The 17405-nt window shown below is 42.9% G+C and overlaps 2 protein-coding genes across 2 annotated transcripts; both read left to right on the top strand.

The window, feature by feature from the left end:
- The first annotated feature begins 803 nt into the window (after window positions 1–803).
- NT5C1B (5'-nucleotidase, cytosolic IB) lies at window positions 804–7419 on the top strand. Its single transcript, XM_053973541.1, has 6 exons — window positions 804–1100; window positions 1207–1374; window positions 4013–4142; window positions 4551–4673; window positions 5343–5527; window positions 6532–7419. Exons 1-6 carry the CDS (start codon window positions 969–971, stop codon window positions 6868–6870), a joined length of 1077 nt encoding a protein of 358 aa, XP_053829516.1. The 5' UTR covers window positions 804–968; the 3' UTR covers window positions 6871–7419.
- Window positions 7420–12078: 4659 nt separating this feature from the next.
- Window positions 12079–17054, top strand: RDH14 (retinol dehydrogenase 14). The gene is made up of 2 exons (XM_053973542.1): window positions 12079–12426; window positions 15571–17054. Exons 1-2 carry the CDS (start codon window positions 12079–12081, stop codon window positions 16186–16188), a joined length of 966 nt encoding a protein of 321 aa, XP_053829517.1. The 3' UTR covers window positions 16189–17054.
- Window positions 17055–17405: the final 351 nt, after the last annotated feature.

Below are 17405 nucleotides of genomic sequence, written 5' to 3'. Positions count from 1 at the left end.
TACAGATTACGTAGTGATCAAGGTTGGAATCAATATTTAGAGTCTTCATTCAAAATGTTAAAGGGGCTTTGGATGGTGATCATATGTGCTACGATATAGATATCACTATGGGTCTGCTGTGCCATATCCTGTACTGGTTTAGGAGAAAATCCGATTCCTTCTTCACTTTCCGCTCTCTCCTGCAGCTTATCAGTGCGGAAACCTTCGCTGTGGTTCAGATGGTGATCTGCAGAGGCAGACACGACCATTTCAGACAGCTGTATGAGTATTAGATGCTGCCCATAGCTCTGTGTGGGACTCTGGATTTTAGGACCACGCCAACCTCGTGCCAGAATAAGTTTTTGTGGGTGTGAACACACTCTCAGCCACACTGCCCACATTGCTCTTTCTTGAAGGTATTTTCCATGTGGCATAAAGGACCCAAGGTCACAGACATCGAGCCCATTTTGACTGCTAAAACATATAAGATCTCCTGGGAATTTACTGCAGTTAACATTAAGTCAATTAAGCCATTGCAGTTAAATAATACATCTCTAATGCTGCTGGTACACTGAGTGCTGCCGGCTCCTGCCGGACATCAAGCAGCGGCGGGCATCGCTCCCCCGAGCACTGCGGAGGTCAGCGGCCGGAGTCAGCGTCCGCTGGAAGGGGCCGCCACAGGTGCCGTGAGGGCGGCGGGGAAGGGCCGCAGCTCCGGCTCCCGCGCACCCCACGAGCCCCACGCTGAGGGGAGACTGCGGGCGGGCTGCGCCTCGGGGTCTGAGGGGCGGGGGGGGTCGCCGGGGCCAGGGCCGGGGCTGCTCCTCTCCGGAGGAGGGCTGCACCGCTCCGAGCCGCGTCCCCAAGCGCCCACAGCGCCGGGGAGAGGCAGCGCCGGTGCCTTCCCCGCCTGGCCGGGGCGGGGCAGGGGGACGGCCGCTGCCGCCGCTTCCCGGTCGCCCGTTACGGCCCCGGCCGCGCCCGGAACCATGAGCGGCTCGGGCTCGGAGGAGCCGCCGCCCAGCCAGGCGACAGAGGAGGACCGGCAGCAGGAGGCCGAGCGGGACTGGGCGGCGGCCAAGGCTTTCTACGACAATCTGGTTACCCAGAAGCCCCGGCCGGTGAGTGCGGGCGGGCCGGGGGTCCGGAGCTCGGGGGTCCGGGGGGAGGCTGGGGGCCCGGGGCCTGAGGGCCACGGGCCGGCGCTACCCTGAGCTCGCTCCGCAGCCCAAGCCCCAGAACGCCATCACGGTGGCCGTGTCCTCCCGAGCACTCTTCAACCTGCTGGAGGAGCAGCGGATCTACGAAGAGCAGGGCGTGGAGAAGTACGTGGAGTACCAGCAGAAAAACGAGAACGTCATCTTCAAGCCCGGACCGGCGTTCTACTTCGTCAAGGTAGCCAGGAGGCGGCCCGGAGCGGGTGGCCCGGCGGGGCAGGAGAGCGTGTGGGGTGCGGCGGGGCGCGGGGGATGCCACAAGGCCAAACGTCGGGAAGAGGAGGAGCACGAAGCCTCCTGCAGCGGGGATAAACCTGCCTCGGGGAGATGTTTTTGGGAGTTGTTCTCCCAGCGCCGAGCTCGTCGCGGCGGGGCTGCCCGGGAGCATCCCCCGCATCTCTGCGAGCCCTGGCCCCGCGGCCACCGCTTCTCTCCCCTCTCCCATTCCCTCTCCTCTCCCATTCCCTCTCCTCTCCTGCCCTCCCCTCCCGTCGGCTCTAATGCCGAACGCCTGCGGCAGAGCACGTACTGCTCGCGTCACCGGGACCGGAGTGGTACCCTCAGCATCCCGTTCCTCTCTGACCCTTCAGCCTGCTGATAGTGACAACTTCACCACCCTACAGCTTTGTCTTCTCCTTTGTATCCCGGCTCACAGCACCACATCCCAGGTGTGGGTAAGGAGGAACCTGCTTTTTCCACTGGACATGGGGTGTATGAAGCACCTTTCCTTTTAAGACCATTTCAGTGAAGATAAGCCCCAAATTTTTTTGTTTAAGTTTGTCACAACCTCCTCCTCCCCAAAACCACCCAAAACAAAACAAATAAACCAACTCAGTTCCTCTCCCCACCTAAAAAAAAACCAAAACAAAACCAAACCCAAACAGTGGGTGTTGATTTTAATTTATTTTGTTCAGCTTTAAATTTTCCTTGCTTTTGTTGTCACCCTGGAAATTGTTCTTGAGGACCAGCAAAAGAGATGGAGTCCCTACTTCTGAGTCAGGGTTTAAAAAGAGCTGAAATTGAATATTTTGCTTTCATTGCACAAAAAAAAGAGAAATGGCCAAGGAAAACACCCTCCAGCATGGAAGCAAGTAAAATTACAGAAAAGTGAAAAAAATTGAAAATATTTGAAGTTTTTAAAGAGCACAAGTTTTAGTAGGACCGTCTTGAAAAAACACTGTCTATAGAGTTAATTTAATTACAGTCCATTGAGAACTGTTTGCTGAGCTTTACCACAGGGACTTTAGAAAATTAATGAAATCATAATTAGAAATCATACTTGCTGACATCAGAGTTGTTGCGGAACATTTCAGGTTTTAAAAGTAGATTTTCATTACTTCAGTTTTGGTCTCAGGAATTTAAAACATTTTCTTCATTACTCACTTTATGAACATACACAGTGGAAAAATTACTTATGTCAATACCCATGCATGTAAATATAACATAGCTATTAGTAGCATTAATGGCACAAGCACTGTAAAGGTGTTTGTAACATAGAAGTGTGGTCATAAAATAATTCACTGTGCACACCAGTGAGGGCAGACTGACTTGGGAATTTACTGCATCTTTTCCTATATGTAGCAGCCCTGCTAGCACAGTTAGTTTTTAAGATTGAAGTTCAGTGTCAAATTTACTTAAGAGTATAAGCACAATTTGACTCTTTAACTGCTCATACTTTGGAAATCAGAGCTGTTAGCTATGCCCAGCTAAATGCAGCTTGACCTCTGTTCCCTTCTGATATGCTGTTTCCATTTGAATTCTTTATATTGCTTAGTCACAGGAATCATTAGGCTAGAGAACTGTGGCTTTGTTGAGTCATCCTTTTTACCTGGAGACAAAGAAAGCAAAAAAGAAATAATATGTTTTTCTTTGGATTCCCTTATTGAAATGTTTAAGGTACTAACTTAAAAGCATTACATCTCATGCTTGTAGTGCTTAAGATTTATAATCACAGGCCAGGGTGTCTTCAGACTGCAAAGTATAAAGACACTGGACAATAAATGGAATCCCCTCCTCCACTCACCCTTATTCTCTAATAATTTAAGAAATTGCCTGTGTAATAGAGTATTAACAATAGAAGTGAGTTATGATCACATACCAAGATTTTTTTCTAGGCCTTACACCAGGCTGTAACTTTGAATTTTCCTAAGCACAGTCCCATAATAACATAGCTTTTTAAAGTGAGAGTTCCAGAATTTAATTATGAAATCTGTGGTTTAGTTCTGAACAACTAGCCTGAGTTTTTAAAGCATGTTAATAAAAATCACATCTTCATTTGATGATTCATTATTGATTTTGTTGCTGTAATCCCAAAGAATTCCATTCAAGGGTCAAGATGAAATTCTAAATAGGAGAACAGATGGATATAGAGAGAGATAGACAGATGAAAGGTCAAGGAAATAAGAATGCCAGACTGTGGGTATAACATGTTGGCCAATTTGAAGAGCTCTCAAATCAAAATGTGTCTCATTCATCGATGCAATTAGAAACTCTCAAGCTAATCAAGCTGACAGGATGTGATTTTGTACTCATTACTTAAGGATGGTCTTTGACACCTAATGACCTGCACTGTGTCAGTAAAACAGCAAAAGTAAATTCCATAGCTCAAAAAAAAGAGAAAAATGTACTTGATTCCTTTCAAATGAACCCAGTCAAATGGTTGCTGGGGGCAGCAAAGCAGAAGGAGTAAAAGAAGTTCAGCAAGTTAAACTATCAGGTATTTTACACTCTCCTTCAAGATAATCCTATCACTAAAACTCCAGTGACTAAGAAAGGAGGCACACTTGACTGTTGACTTCCACATTTTCAATCTGCAGGCACTGGAGCATGTCAATGCCCGGCTTCTCGAGCTGTACCCTGATGATGAAGAACGGTTTGATATTGTCCTGATGACTAATAACCATGCCCAAGTGGGAGTGAGGCTCATAAATAGCATCAATCACTATGGTAAATAAAAAGAATTACTGATGTGTAGAATTGCCACCTGTTACATAATAATATGAATTAATTTTATAGTATTAGACAGAATTTGATCCAGTGGTCTAGATTTGTCAGGTGTGAACCATAACTTCTGAGAAGTACTTAAACTTTTTCATATTTGATATCTATGCTCCCTACACATACATCTTCACAGCAGTTACTCTGCTGTCACAGAGGGAATTTTTCCCCTAAATTCTCAATAAAGATGGGCTGATCAAACATTGTAATTGTTTGAAGTTGTGTAACTTGTTGAAATTACAATGAATGTATTTTCTTAAGTTTACTGTAAGCTAGGCTAGTGTACCTTTTCACAGGTTCCTTTAACAGCTTTGTAGTGTCAAGGCAGAGCCACACCTTGTGCTGTTCTTACTTTAGGCTTAACAATTGAACGTTTCTGTATGACGGGAGGAGAGAGCCCCATTGGTTACCTGACTGCGTACCTCACGAACCTGTACCTCTCAGCAGATTCTGACAAAGTGCAGGAAGCTATAGAAGCAGGTATGAATTGACTTTCTTTTGCTATCTGTTGATATCTTTTGTTATCTTGTGGAGCTTGTTCAAAAATTATATATATTGTGTGTCTTTCACAGAAATTAGTGCTGCTTCATCAAATGCAGAAAGTCACCACTTTATATGGTGCAAGCTTATAACTTATTTTTACTCAACCAAATAAAATTATGTGATACAGTTCCTCTCTGACCCTTCAGCCTGCTGATAGTGACAACTTCACCCTACATCTTTGTCTTCTCCCCTTCAAAAAGAAACAAGACTCCCACCTCTCTTCAGCTTCTGTTTGAATAGCATCATATCTTTGATACAACTTAAAAAAGCAACTTCTGTGCTCCCTTCTTGTTAAAAAGTAACAAATACTTTGATTGAGTGGTCTCCGTGGGATTTCCTGCTTTTCTCTCATTTGCAGCAGAGCTTGGAAGCATTTTTATATAGTCTTATATGAAAGTGGAAGGAAGCATGTCCAGGATGTTTTGGCAGTTGGACAGCTTCCATGCATTTGTGTTACAGAACAGGCATCTCTAATTAGCTTTTGTGATCGGTCGTGCTCACCATATATAAGAGTCACCAGCAGTAAGTTGTTGGAACCAAACTGCTGATGGTTTCATGACTGACTTTGCAGGACATGCTAACTGAGGGTCTCTGATCTATTTTCAGGCATTGCATCAGCTACGATGTTCACTGCCAACAAAGACATTGTTTACTCGGATACACAGCTGAGGGTGGCTTTTGATGGGGATGCTGTTATCTTTTCTGATGAATCAGAACAGATTTTCAAAGAGCAAGGATTAGATAGATTTTTTGAACATGAACAATTGAATGAAAATAAGCCTCTTGCACAGGTTTGTATTTCTTTAATTTCTTGTTTAAAATGAGTTTCCAGAAGATCTGATGACTTTTCATTGCTGCTGTATTTCTCCATTTCCCCAGTGTGGATGTGTTCTTTGTGAAAGCTGATGCCCCTATTTATTTCCTTCTTTGAAGATAATCTTTAAAATGCATGTTTCACATAAAAGGGGCCACGATTGCAGTCCTTTTACCAGGCCGTCATTGCAGTCCTCTCTCATTTCTCTGAGAGAACTGCATATATAAGACAGTCACTGACAGTTGTCTTTTAATAGTATCTTTAGAAAAAGAAATGTTAGTACTGATTTCACTGATTTTTTTTTTAATCACACTGTAGGTAATGTTAATTTCAAGCACTGAGATATTCTGGTTATTAAAACAGGATAATATCTGCTTAATCCCAAGCAGAGCTATGCCATTTGTCTAAAACCACAAATATTTTAACATTAGCTTAAACTGAAATACCAATTCTGCTATTGTTAAGAACAGTGTAAATTCAGAGTAAAAGCTTTATTTATGAAAGAACTGGACAGTGTAATTTGAACAAAACTGTCATTTGCTTCTAAAAATTGGAGTATAGTATAGTCATTAGTTTGGAAAGAGTTCATTGATGGCTTTGTAATTAGGTCTTCCACTGTTTTTTGTGCAGGAAAAAAATTACAGCTCATGGTTCATAGCAAAAGGACTTCTGTGTTTTCAATGGACATTTTATTAAAGACTGTAATTAAAAAATAATATTGTAAGAGATCTTGTAAGCCTTAGTGAGAATTATTTTCCCACTGATCCTACCATGTAGTGTTATGGTTTTAACTTTTTGCCAATGTGTGAATTTCTAGTGAGGATGCAGACCCATTTGGAGATGTTACATAGAGAATTTGTGGAGTAGCACAGCATTAGGAAAAGGAATTCTCTGTGCAACTGGCACTTGGGAAGAAAGCAAGAGAATTATTTGGGGAATTGTGGACATATACTAAATATGCTTCTGGTATTTCATGCTCAGGGTCCTTTGAAGGGTTTTCTGGAAGATCTGGGGAAACTCCAGAAGAAGTTCTATGCAAAAAACGAGCGATTAAATTGTCCTATAAGGACCTACCTGGTCACAGCCAGAAGTGCAGCGAGCTCTGGAGCAAGAGTGCTGAAGACTCTCCGTAGCTGGGGTCTGGAGATTGATGAGGCACTGTTCCTAGCAGGAGCACCTAAAGGACCAATCCTGGTGAAAATCCGCCCTCACATTTTCTTTGATGACCAGATGTTCCACATCGAAGGAGCACAGAAATTAGGCACCATAGCTGCACATGTCCCCTATGGCATTGCTCAGAAGTACCACAAATCTACATGACTGGAGGGTGCTATTAAGGATAAGGTTCTTAACTCAGCCAGCCTCTAATCTACCAATAGTTACATCTGAAAACCTCTACATTTGTGTTTTGTGAGCACTGTGTCTAAAGATTTAACTTCTGGCTAGAACAGCCTTTAAAGGAAGTGTTTTTAATAGAGTTATTTTAATATAATTCTTAAGGAGTTTAGATTTTTTTTACCTGTCTGTATCTAATACTGTGGTTTTGATATTAGGAGATTTGTACTGTTTTTATAGTTTGAGACATATTCTGAGAGACAGAACAGTTATATTTTATCTAAAAAACTGTTGATGGGTTATTTATAAGAAAATTCATTCTGCAATGCTGGTTTTTGACAGTTATTTCTGAAGTTCCCAAAAGCACAGTTTACATGTAACTGTTTACCTGTTGGTGGTTTGCTGGTTAAATATGTGTTCAGTAGGTTTGTCACCACACAGTTTTGGCTTCTAGTAAAATATTCATGCATTTGGTCGTGTTTGCATTATTTTTCTATATTGTTTTCTTATCTTAATAAAGCTGGCTTTACAGAACATTGTCGTTTTTCTATGTAGAGGTTTTAGCATCATTTCCTAGGCAGAGTTTGTGTAATCAGAATGTTCCTGATGTTTAGAACCAGAAATGACCACTTTCAGTCAAATCTGAGAGCTCAAGGTCTCACCTTGACCTAACATACTTCACAGAACTGGGCAGAAGTCTGAGATGCTGTGAGTGTATTGGCTGAGGCAAAGGCTGAAGCTTTAGAGCATGCCTTCATAATAGCAGATAATCTACCTGGAAGTAATGTTGTTGATGGAACTACTTTCTTCTTAACTAGATTCCCTTGGGATTTACAATCGTTCTGTGATCTGCATGAACTCAGTTTGGCAACTTCTGATGAGTTTCCAGGGAACAGGTGTCTGTTGCTGCATGACTTCATATTTACACCATAGATCTATTCTCTCTCTTTTATGCTTAATTCCTGTATTTCATTGTTATCCATGTAACTAAGTGATATCCAAATGACACCACTAACATCTGTCAGGTGGTGTTTGTTCTCTTTCTCTCCCTAGTGGAACAACTATCCTATTTTATTATTTATTGTTGTCATATATTCATACCAGAAGAGACAAAACCAAAAGAATGTACTTTGCAGTGGGAGTAGAAATGGTGAATCAAGCTTCTCATGATCTGTGGTTCCTGGGGGAATTCGGCCCAGAATCTCATGCTAGCCTCTGAAAGTTTAGTGTCCTCTGTCCAAATGAACTGTCTTGTTATTGCAGAAAGCTCCACTGCATCAGTTATAGTTTCCCTCCCAGGAACATAGGCAATCATTTTAATGTTCTGGGTCCAAGCCACAAAGTTCTTTGGAAGCAAATGAATGCTGCATGAAACACAAATAGATACCATTGGAAAGATTTTCAAGTGTTCACACCAGTATGTGCTGTTGATGGGATGCACTGCAGATTTCTGGTGTACTTGGAGCTTTGTATGTGCTAAAGGCTTTGTGCCCAAAACATATCACATTTCCCAGCCCAGCCAGGAGGTGAGGAAGATGTGAATTAACTCAGGCCTGGTCATTGTCTGCCAGGATGGGATAGAGTTACCAAATAGAGATTATGAAAAATGTTATTAGCAGATGTTTTTATGCGAGAGATCAGAGTCCACAAGGAATTAAAAAATATTCCTTAGCTATGGAATATAAATTGTGTGTGTACCTTTACCACAAAAGCATGGCTGCAAATTTCAGAAAGACCAGTCCTGCCTTTTTGAAGCAGAACATGTGTTATCTGGTTTTCATCCATGCATTGTTAGAGCTGTAGAGATTGGGTGCAGGAAATAAAACTGGCATTTGACTCTCGCTGAACAATTACGTCTTAATCATGAAAAGGTTAATGGAATCCTTAATCCCTTATAGGAGTGTAGAGGTGAGTCTCATACCTGTCAGGGCAAGCATGCAAATCAGTGAATAAATTGGAAGCCGAGTCTTATGGTCTATTATGTTTACCTTTATTTCCAATGAACCATCCACGTACAGCAAGAATGAAACCTACTGGCCAGGACACCGGAGCTTCCAAGTCTTTTTTGTTCTGTGCACACAGTACTAGGGGACTCCCTCTGGCAGCATCCTCCTGACAGCACTAAAGCATGTGTAAAAAGTGTTCACAAATCTACATAATAGAATTTACATTCTTAGTCACAGAATTCAAATTGACATTAAAGTTCAGAAGCTGATGTTAAGGCCCACAATCACTTTTCCTAAATTAGTTGAGCAAAATGCTCTTAAATGTTTCAGATCATACACTGTCTTTTAATTGTCAGGCAACTGTCCCCAGGCTCGATGGCTGTGTCTCTGCATATCCAGCTGGCAGCATGGTGGGGGAGTGGAGCCTACTAGTTCATGCAAGTACCTTCCAGACTAATCTGGATGTTTGGGGAGAATCAGGCTTGCCAAGCAGCCTCTGCCTGTTAAAATTATTTTCTTCTGCTCCAAGGCACAGCTTGGCTAGTGGACTGAAATAATCTTTTTCAAGAAAATTCTGTGAAGTGGGGTGGGAGCTGAGGGAACGTGTTTTCTATTTTTGTAGACATAGAAGAGAATTGTCTCTTAATAGCATTCCAATCCACAAAACAAAACAAACAAGCAAACAACAACAACCACAAAACTCAATAGAAATCTCTTGCTTCTCATGCTTATCATGCTACCATGAGTTTATGCCCTCATAACCCTAAGCCAGTTACAGTTAAAACAACAGAAATATTTTTCAGTAAGGGACTAGAAAGAACTGTCCTTTATCAGCATGTTTACAACACTGGAAGACAGACTCATGAAAAGGAAACTGTCATCTTAGACAAAATCTGCAGGAGGATTAGTAATAACACAAATGAATTGTGTGGAAACAGAACTCCGTCAGGGAAACCTGGTTCTTGTTCCCTTAGTTTCCACTGCATAAGAGTCCAGGAAAGACAGTAAGACAAATGGGAATGTCTCCAACTGCTACCAACCCCTGTGGAGAAAAATGTTTTAAATAGGATTCTGAAGGTGTCTTCAGATTTTTGTTTTACAGAACATATTCTCAGAGTGTGTTAGATATTTTCCACCAGACAAGACATCATAAACCCATGTTCCCAGTTCCTTCCCATCCTTAAGACACCCTTTTAATTTCCAGGCTAGCATGTTATCTGCAGGAGCCAAAATATAAAGTATTTCAGATAAAAAAAAATTAGAGATTGTCATCATCACATGTCTTCCAACATGCATTCTGGACTGTGGTCTGTTCTGAGGATGTGGGATTCAGAAGGCTCCTACATTCTGAGGAGCATCCTCAGGTACCCCCTCAGGCTCCTCTGCCAGATCCTGTAACCTACACTGGTCTGCAGTATTGCTAAACACAACCTTGAGTGCAATAGAGGGGTACAGAAATCTGTGGAGCAGATCAATGTCAGAAGAAATAATTTCCAGTTATCATGCTCAGTATCTGGGACCAACATCTGGATGCACACATCATTCCTGCCTACATGAGCAGCTTCTGGTCACCACGAGCTTCTGAGCACAATGCTCCTTGCACTGAAGGCTGGACTGGCATCAACAAACACAGGCAGCACCCTCGAGGCAGTGCCCTCTCCAACACATCTGCAGCCTTCTGAGTAGGGGCATCAGAGATGACTGGAGAGTCCTCACAGCCAGGTGATGAACAGCAGATTCTTTAGTTCTCACCAGGATGATTTCTTACAGAATTAATCTGTTCCTCTAACAGGGTGTTCCCTGGTTCTCCTATTTTGACATCTCTTTGGCAACTACTGTTCCTTCCTCATGGTCCTTGACTGGGTGTGGCTGCAATGCCTCCCAGTACATGTTTACTATGAGAAGAACATATGGAAAAACACCCCAACATGGCTCTTACACCACATTAAGGATGTAAAAGTCCATATTTCATACACAGATGCAATGGTATGGCTTGGCTAAAACACCCTTTGGTGTAACCGCAAGGCTCAAAATGGAGTGAAGGGCCGAGAATGAAGAAAATGTTTTCTGTGGTGAAAACAAAGACAGAAGACGTCTGTCAAAAAATTTGGAGTGTTTAGATGTGGTGCTGCCTATACAGCCCTTAAACTGCCTGAGAAGTGCGAGAGACAGTCAGAAAAGACATGGTAAGGGCACTTCCAGAAGAATCTGCTGTTTCTGCTGCTGTAACATGAGCTGAGGTCAGCCTCAGAACTGACTGCAGCCATGTGACAGCCTGCAGGTAGCACCAACGTGTGACAATTGAGGGGAGCTTGTTATTGCAAATGGTTGTCATGTCCAGACAAGCCACAAGAAACCTGATTAAAGGCTCATGGGTTTCCTCTTGGGTTTCTTAGTCATTTCCCCAAATGTGCCAGGCCTTGACTCAGGACAAACATGCTCCTTATCAGCCAAGTCAAGCATGTTTCTTGTCTCCCTATATTCTCCTGCTTGCTGGCCTCTAGTTCCTCATCACAAAGTTCTCTTAATCTGTGTTGTTCTGTCCTCTTTGACTCTATCTTATTCCTAAATCTGCACTGAACTCCAGTACTGTGGTTTTGTTTGTTTTTGTGTTTGTTTGTTTTTTTTTTTTTTTGGTTGGTTGGGTTTTGTTTGTTTGTTTGTTTGGTCTTTTTTTTTTTCGGGGGGGGGGGTCTGTTTTGTTTTTTTTGTTTTTTTGGGTTTTTTTTAACCTACCTTTTAATTCTCTGTCTGTACATTTCTACTACTGACTTTTCCCTGGCTAGGGGGAAAAGGACCTTGAGTGGGGGAACTGCAGGGGCCACTCCTGCCTCCCTGAATGGGCTCATGATGCCCCGGTTGAGATCATCAGGGTCTGGAATTAGTAACAGTGTCTAAAAACATTATATGAAGTCGATAGCAGAAAACAGATTTTGGGTTAAGGATTCAAAACAAAGTTGGCAGAGCTGAGGGACCGCCCAAGAGCTTCAGGGCCAACAATTAAAGAGATTCAATCAGCCTCCAACCTGCGCCGATACTTGGGGTTGTTCCCCACTAGGCGCAGGACCCGACACCTGCCCCTGCTGAACCCCATTAGGTTTCTCTCCGCCCAATTCGCCAGCGCGGGGCGGTGCCGCGGGCAGAGCCCTCAGGTGTCGCAGCCCGGCCCGCGGGCAGCGCGCAGGCTCCCGAGCCGCTCCTGGACCACAAACCCCAGCAGGCCCCGCGCGGCCCGGCCAGCCCCGGCATGGCCGCGGCGCTGCCGGCGCTGGCGCTGGGCGCGGGGCTGCTGGTGGCCGCCTGGCGCTGGCTGCGGGGCGCGGCGCGGCCCGGGCGCGGCGGCTCCATGCGGGGCAAGACCGTCATCATCACCGGCGCCAACAGCGGGCTGGGCCGGGCGGCGGCGGCCGAGCTGCTGCGGATGCGGGCCCGCGTCATCATGGGCTGCCGCGACCGGGCGCGGGCCGAGCGCGCGGCCCGCGAGATCCGGGCCGAGGTGGGCGAGCGGGCGGACGGCGCGGGCGAGCTGGTGGTCCGCGAGCTGGACCTGGCCTCGCTGCGCTCCGTGCGCGCCTTCTGCCACCGCGTCCTGCAGGTACGGCCGGGCCCGCGGGTCCCCGCGCCGCGCTGCCCCGGGCCCGGAGAGGGCACGGCAGGCGCGGGCTGCGCGGTGCTGGCGGCGGCCTCTGAGCTCCGCGCTGGCGCCCGGGTTTCCATGTGGGTTGGACGAGGCAGTTCCTGCTGCCAGCAGCGCGCTCGGGGGCTGGGGAAGTCGCTGAGGTCACCGCAGAGCTTGGGAAGAGGATGTAAGCAAACTGGCCGTGAATTAGCTCCTGGAAGCATGAGCTTCGTGATAGTTTGGCTCGTTTTGGTTTAAATATTCTAGATATTTTCTGTTCTGGGAAGGAAATGCTTGTTTATGTGTGAGATTCTTCCTTTCCTTCTGAATTAACTAGCTTAACGTTTGTTGATTTAAATTAGTGTTACAGCTCAGCTTTGCCACCGGAAAAATAAAAGTTGACAGATGCACTGCTGACATGCTCCAGACATCCTCCTTAGGTTGTATCCCCACAAGGATTTAAATCTCTCACCCACCACCAGCAGAATCTAGTCAATAGGCATTTTTGAATATATAAAATTTTTGCAGATTCCCTGAAAACTTGAGTTTAAGGAGAATGGGTACATCCAGTTGCTTTGCCTGATGGAAATGCCACTAGATTTGTAGAGCAGAGAGAAGCACTGTTGGAGACATTATTTCATTCCCATCAAAAGCATCTTTCTGGACTTTGATCTCACCACATCTACCTACTCAAGTCATGAGACATGAAGTCATAGGAAGCCAGGCTTAATAAATTCTACTGCTGCTCAGGGATTTGTTAAGTACTTAAAAGATGCTCATACCCTGTTGTAAGAGGGGAAGAAAATAGGGACTGTATTGTATTAATTTTAAAACTGCTTTTCTAAAAGTCAAGTGTCAAATTTTAAGTTCTCTAGTGGGACACTTTGTAGTCTATATATATATATATATATGAATCCAGTGGTAAGGTCTAATGTTGTTTAAGTGCTGTGGGAAAACCTGCATGCATGAAAGGATATAAAATTTGTGTAATAAGCACAAAGTATCAGAGTGGCTCTTAACTGAGAAATAGATAAAGGAAAAGAGAGTGCGCTGTCTTCAGAGTACTGCTGATGCCTGCATTATAACTTGAATGACAAGGGATGCAAGCTCAAGAGATACTTACAAAAACTTTTCCACCCAAGGTTATGTGATTTACTGTCTCTATTTTTGAGTCCTTTTTGGAGCTGTTATTTAGGGATTTGTTTGGGTGTTCTTGTGGTTTTTTCTTTGACATAAAGAAGGTATAAATATCGGCAGGATGGAGAGACAGTGCACTCCCACTGCTTAGCCTTATTTGTGGGAGCTTTACTTTGCATGACTGAAAGTGATTATATCTCTCACTCCTTAGTCTCACTGAAAAAAAATAAAAGACTGAAGTATTGAAGGGTTCCATGGGAAAATGGAGAAAGTGAAAGTGAGCTTAGAGGCTGCAGGGAATAACACTGCCCATCAAAGCAATGTTTTGTGCACTCTGCTGCCCTTGGTCGTAGTAGCTGCCTTCTTGGCATTGATCACATACCTCTAGGTTATTACATGTAGGAATTTCACAGAATAGCACATGGGGAGGTCTTGCTTCTTGAAGTGTTAAGTCTTGCTAAATAAATCCTCCAGTCAGATATTTTTCTCTAAAGAAGAAAGAAGGATCACTTCAGTGAGCAAATCTGTAAGTCAGTATTTCTTCACACCTGTCCTGATTTAGTGATAGTGTCTGACCATTGTGTCCCTTTGGGTGAAGTGGAGAAGCAAGTTTGGTGCTCTTTGGATCATGTCTTTGGGACCCAATTATATGAAACACTGAGCAGCCACAAGTTTCATGGAAATCAGTCTGAGATTGAAGTACTTGAAGTTTTGAGTGATCAGATGCCAGCACCTTTAACTGAATGCCAAGTGCAGATTTGGGGTTTGCTCTTTGTATCTTTGCTGCTAATGGCAGTGAAATAAAAGGGAAATGGTGCAGAATTCATTTATGAGGCTCTCTATTTTTATCATCAAAATGGTCCAAGATTGTCTCGGCTCGTCTTCCAGTCCCTGCATTGGCTTTAAAGAATTAAAAGCTAAGAAAACTGCCGGTGCTCTTAGAGAAAATCAATACCTTTGCTTCTGATTCATGCAAGCATAAATTGTGCTTTCACAGTCTTTTGTCAGAGGTGGGTAAGTGTTGAATTCAGAGCTTATTTATGCAGCATACTTTAATTTGTTTTGTTTGTTTTTTTTTTTTTTAATTACAGTTTTGGGTAAATTGGAGAGCTCTTAATTTTTGAGTGGATTCTGGAGCATGAAGTGCATGATGCATATATCTAAATCATCAATGCCATCTCTCTGTTAATTACTTATATTTTCTGATCCTGAAGAGTGTAACATACATCCTTGAGTCTGATTTTTACTGACATGAACCAGAATAGTGATCCATCAAATCTCATGTGCTAAGCACCTCATGGAGCCTCTGTTCCTTAGTTCCTGAGTAGACCTATTGGACTTGAATTATGTGAAACATGAGTGTTACTTTTCTATGAGTACTGTTCCATAGTTCTCACTCAGCAGCAGAGTGATGTGTACTGGTTTTAAAGTAAGACAAGTTTAAAATCATGAAAACAGTATTTGACAGAGTTTTCAATGGTTCCTCTTCAGCCTTGATGTTAATTCCTTGTGCTAACACCTTGTGTTCCATGCTCATGTGTCTTTTTCACACTAGATCCCTCTGCTGTAGCAGAAATTTGCCATAAATTAATGTGTGTCCTCTTGCAGTACAAAAGACAGGTTGCTTTTTAAAGAGGAAAAAATTGATCACAAAGGTAATTTATCACTGAATTGCTGTAGGAAAACCTATTGGCTCTTGGAGAAGCCAATAGTTGTGTTCTTTGCCTGCATTAGAAGTTGATACAGACCTACTCTCAGGTACTTGCATCCTACTGGGGTCAAGTGCACAGTTTAGTGGTAGTTCAACTTAAAGGTGTTTTTTTTTCCAGCAATGCTTTAAGAGATTGTCAGAAGTTACAATTCAGAAAACTAGAAATGAAATTATTTCTTTTTTAACAATGCCCAGTGAGAAATTGAAACATAATAATGTTATACATGGGACTTCTAAACCTGAATGATTTTTTTTTTCTTTCCTCTTTAAAGGAAGAATCAAGGCTGGATGTTCTGATAAATAATGCAGGGATATTCCAGTGTCCATATATGAAGACAGAGGATGGTTTTGAGATGCAATTTGGTGTAAACCACTTGGGCCACTTCTTGCTCACCAACCTTCTTCTGGGCCTCCTCAAAAATTCTGCCCCAAGCAGAATTATTGTAGTGTCCTCAAAGCTTTACAAATATGGAGAGATCAATTTTGAAGACTTGAATAGTGAAATAAGCTACAATAAGAGCTTTTGTTACAGCCGAAGTAAACTGGCTAACATATTATTTGCCAGGGAGCTGGCCCGTCGCTTGGAGGGAACCGGAGTCACCGTCAACTCCCTTCATCCTGGGATTGTCAGAACAAATCTAGGCAGACATGTGAATATTCCTTTGCTGGCCAAACCTCTGTTCAACTTGGTGTCGTGGGCTTTCTTCAAAACACCTCTGGAAGGAGCCCAGACATCTATTTATTTGGCTTCCTCTCCTGATGTCGAAGGCGTGTCAGGAAGGTATTTTGGAGACTGCAAAGAGGAAGAACTTCTGCCCAAAGCCATGGATGACTTGGTTGCAAGAAAATTGTGGGATATTAGTGAAGTGATGGTTGGCTTACTGAAGTAAGTGCCAAGGAGTGTCTGCAAAAAAGAATGCAGATAGCTATGCAGTGCGTTTTGGCAGCAGTGAAATTCTCACTTTAAGTGCTGTGGGAATACAGAATTTTGCTCAGTAAGTATGAAATAAGAGAGTGATTTATTTTGGAACTTTGTTTTGAAAGACAATCTTCAAGAGACACAGGCATTCAGAAAAATTAAAAAAAAATTGTGGGTGTGAGTATAAGTTCTGGTTAAATCTGCTTAGAAACTCATGTTTTACAAATAAAAATTATGCAGAAGTTTGTTTTACAATATATAAGTGTATTTGTCCATACATGTCTTGCTGGACGATGCAGGGTACTGATGGTGAAACACTTCTATAAAAAATTATTTGAAAATAAGTCTTAGTAATCTTTTTTTGAGCCATCACAATGACAAATGGAATTAAGAGTTTTCCTGATATCTTGCACTCTAATTGTTGAGGCCTCTGAGTGCCTTTCAAAGGCTTGTCAGCCCCATGGTTCAGTGAACAAAATCGTTGAACCGTGTGCAGTTCTGCTGTGAAGCACAAAGTCAGCTATTTTGTGATGTTGCTGCTGTTCAGTGTGTAAATACACTTGATTGTGCAGGTTGTATTTTTATTTTCACATGTGTTGAACTTGCTGTTTCTTGAAACCTTGGGTTTCATTAAAAGGGTAGTTGCAAAATGTATTAATGGTCTTGACAGGGCTTTGCATGGTATGAACTGTGTAAGACCTCATGCAAATTAGACCGAAGAGAATAAGCTTCTCAGTGTGTTTGGCTTGACTGATGGCACTTTAATTCAGTAATGAGATTCCATAAATGTCTCATACAGCTGACTGAATATTCTTTAATAAAATCTTTTAAAAAGAAGACATAGCATTCATTCTTTTATTGTGGGAGATGTATCAGAAGCCAGCAGCCTTGGTAGAGTAGCCTTGTTTCAAAGCAGAAGATGAACCCGTGTGTTGGTTTAGGGAGCCTGTGCTGTGGGGTTGGTAGAAATAAAATGGGCTCCAATTAAATACATGAGTATTGCATGAATCTGTAGTGTTTTTTTTTTTTTTAATTCATACAATTTATGAATTCATACAATTTACAAGTCATATTGACATTTATGCCTTTTTGTTTTGGTCTACATTATTAAAAAATTCTAGTAGTTAGGATATATAGTATAAATACAGAAGAATGGTTTAGAGTGATCTATGTTACTATTACTCGAAG

The sequence above is a fragment of the Vidua macroura genome, chromosome 3, assembly GCF_024509145.1.
Source record: "Vidua macroura isolate BioBank_ID:100142 chromosome 3, ASM2450914v1, whole genome shotgun sequence".
NCBI classification, from domain to species: Eukaryota; Metazoa; Chordata; class Aves; order Passeriformes; family Viduidae; genus Vidua; species Vidua macroura.
Note: the sequence above shows the minus strand (reverse complement) of the source record. Positions and strands in the feature narration are given on the sequence as shown.

What these genes read in the sequence shown, in the direction of transcription:
- NT5C1B (XM_053973541.1), top strand. Translation starts at nt 969, where the DNA reads ATGAGCGGCTCGGGCTCGGAGGAGCCGCCGCCCAGCCAGGCGACAGAG. An exon ending in AAATAGCATCAATCACTATG is followed by an intron (nt 4,143 to 4,550) that starts GTAAATAAAAAG and finishes TTCTTACTTTAG; the next exon opens with GCTTAACAATTGAACGTTTC. An exon ending in AAAATAAGCCTCTTGCACAG is followed by an intron (nt 5,528 to 6,531) that starts GTTTGTATTTCT and finishes TTTCATGCTCAG; the next exon opens with GGTCCTTTGAAGGGTTTTCT.
- RDH14 (XM_053973542.1), top strand. Translation starts at nt 12,079, where the DNA reads ATGGCCGCGGCGCTGCCGGCGCTGGCGCTGGGCGCGGGGCTGCTGGTG. An exon ending in TCTGCCACCGCGTCCTGCAG is followed by an intron (nt 12,427 to 15,570) that starts GTACGGCCGGGC and finishes TCCTCTTTAAAG; the next exon opens with GAAGAATCAAGGCTGGATGT.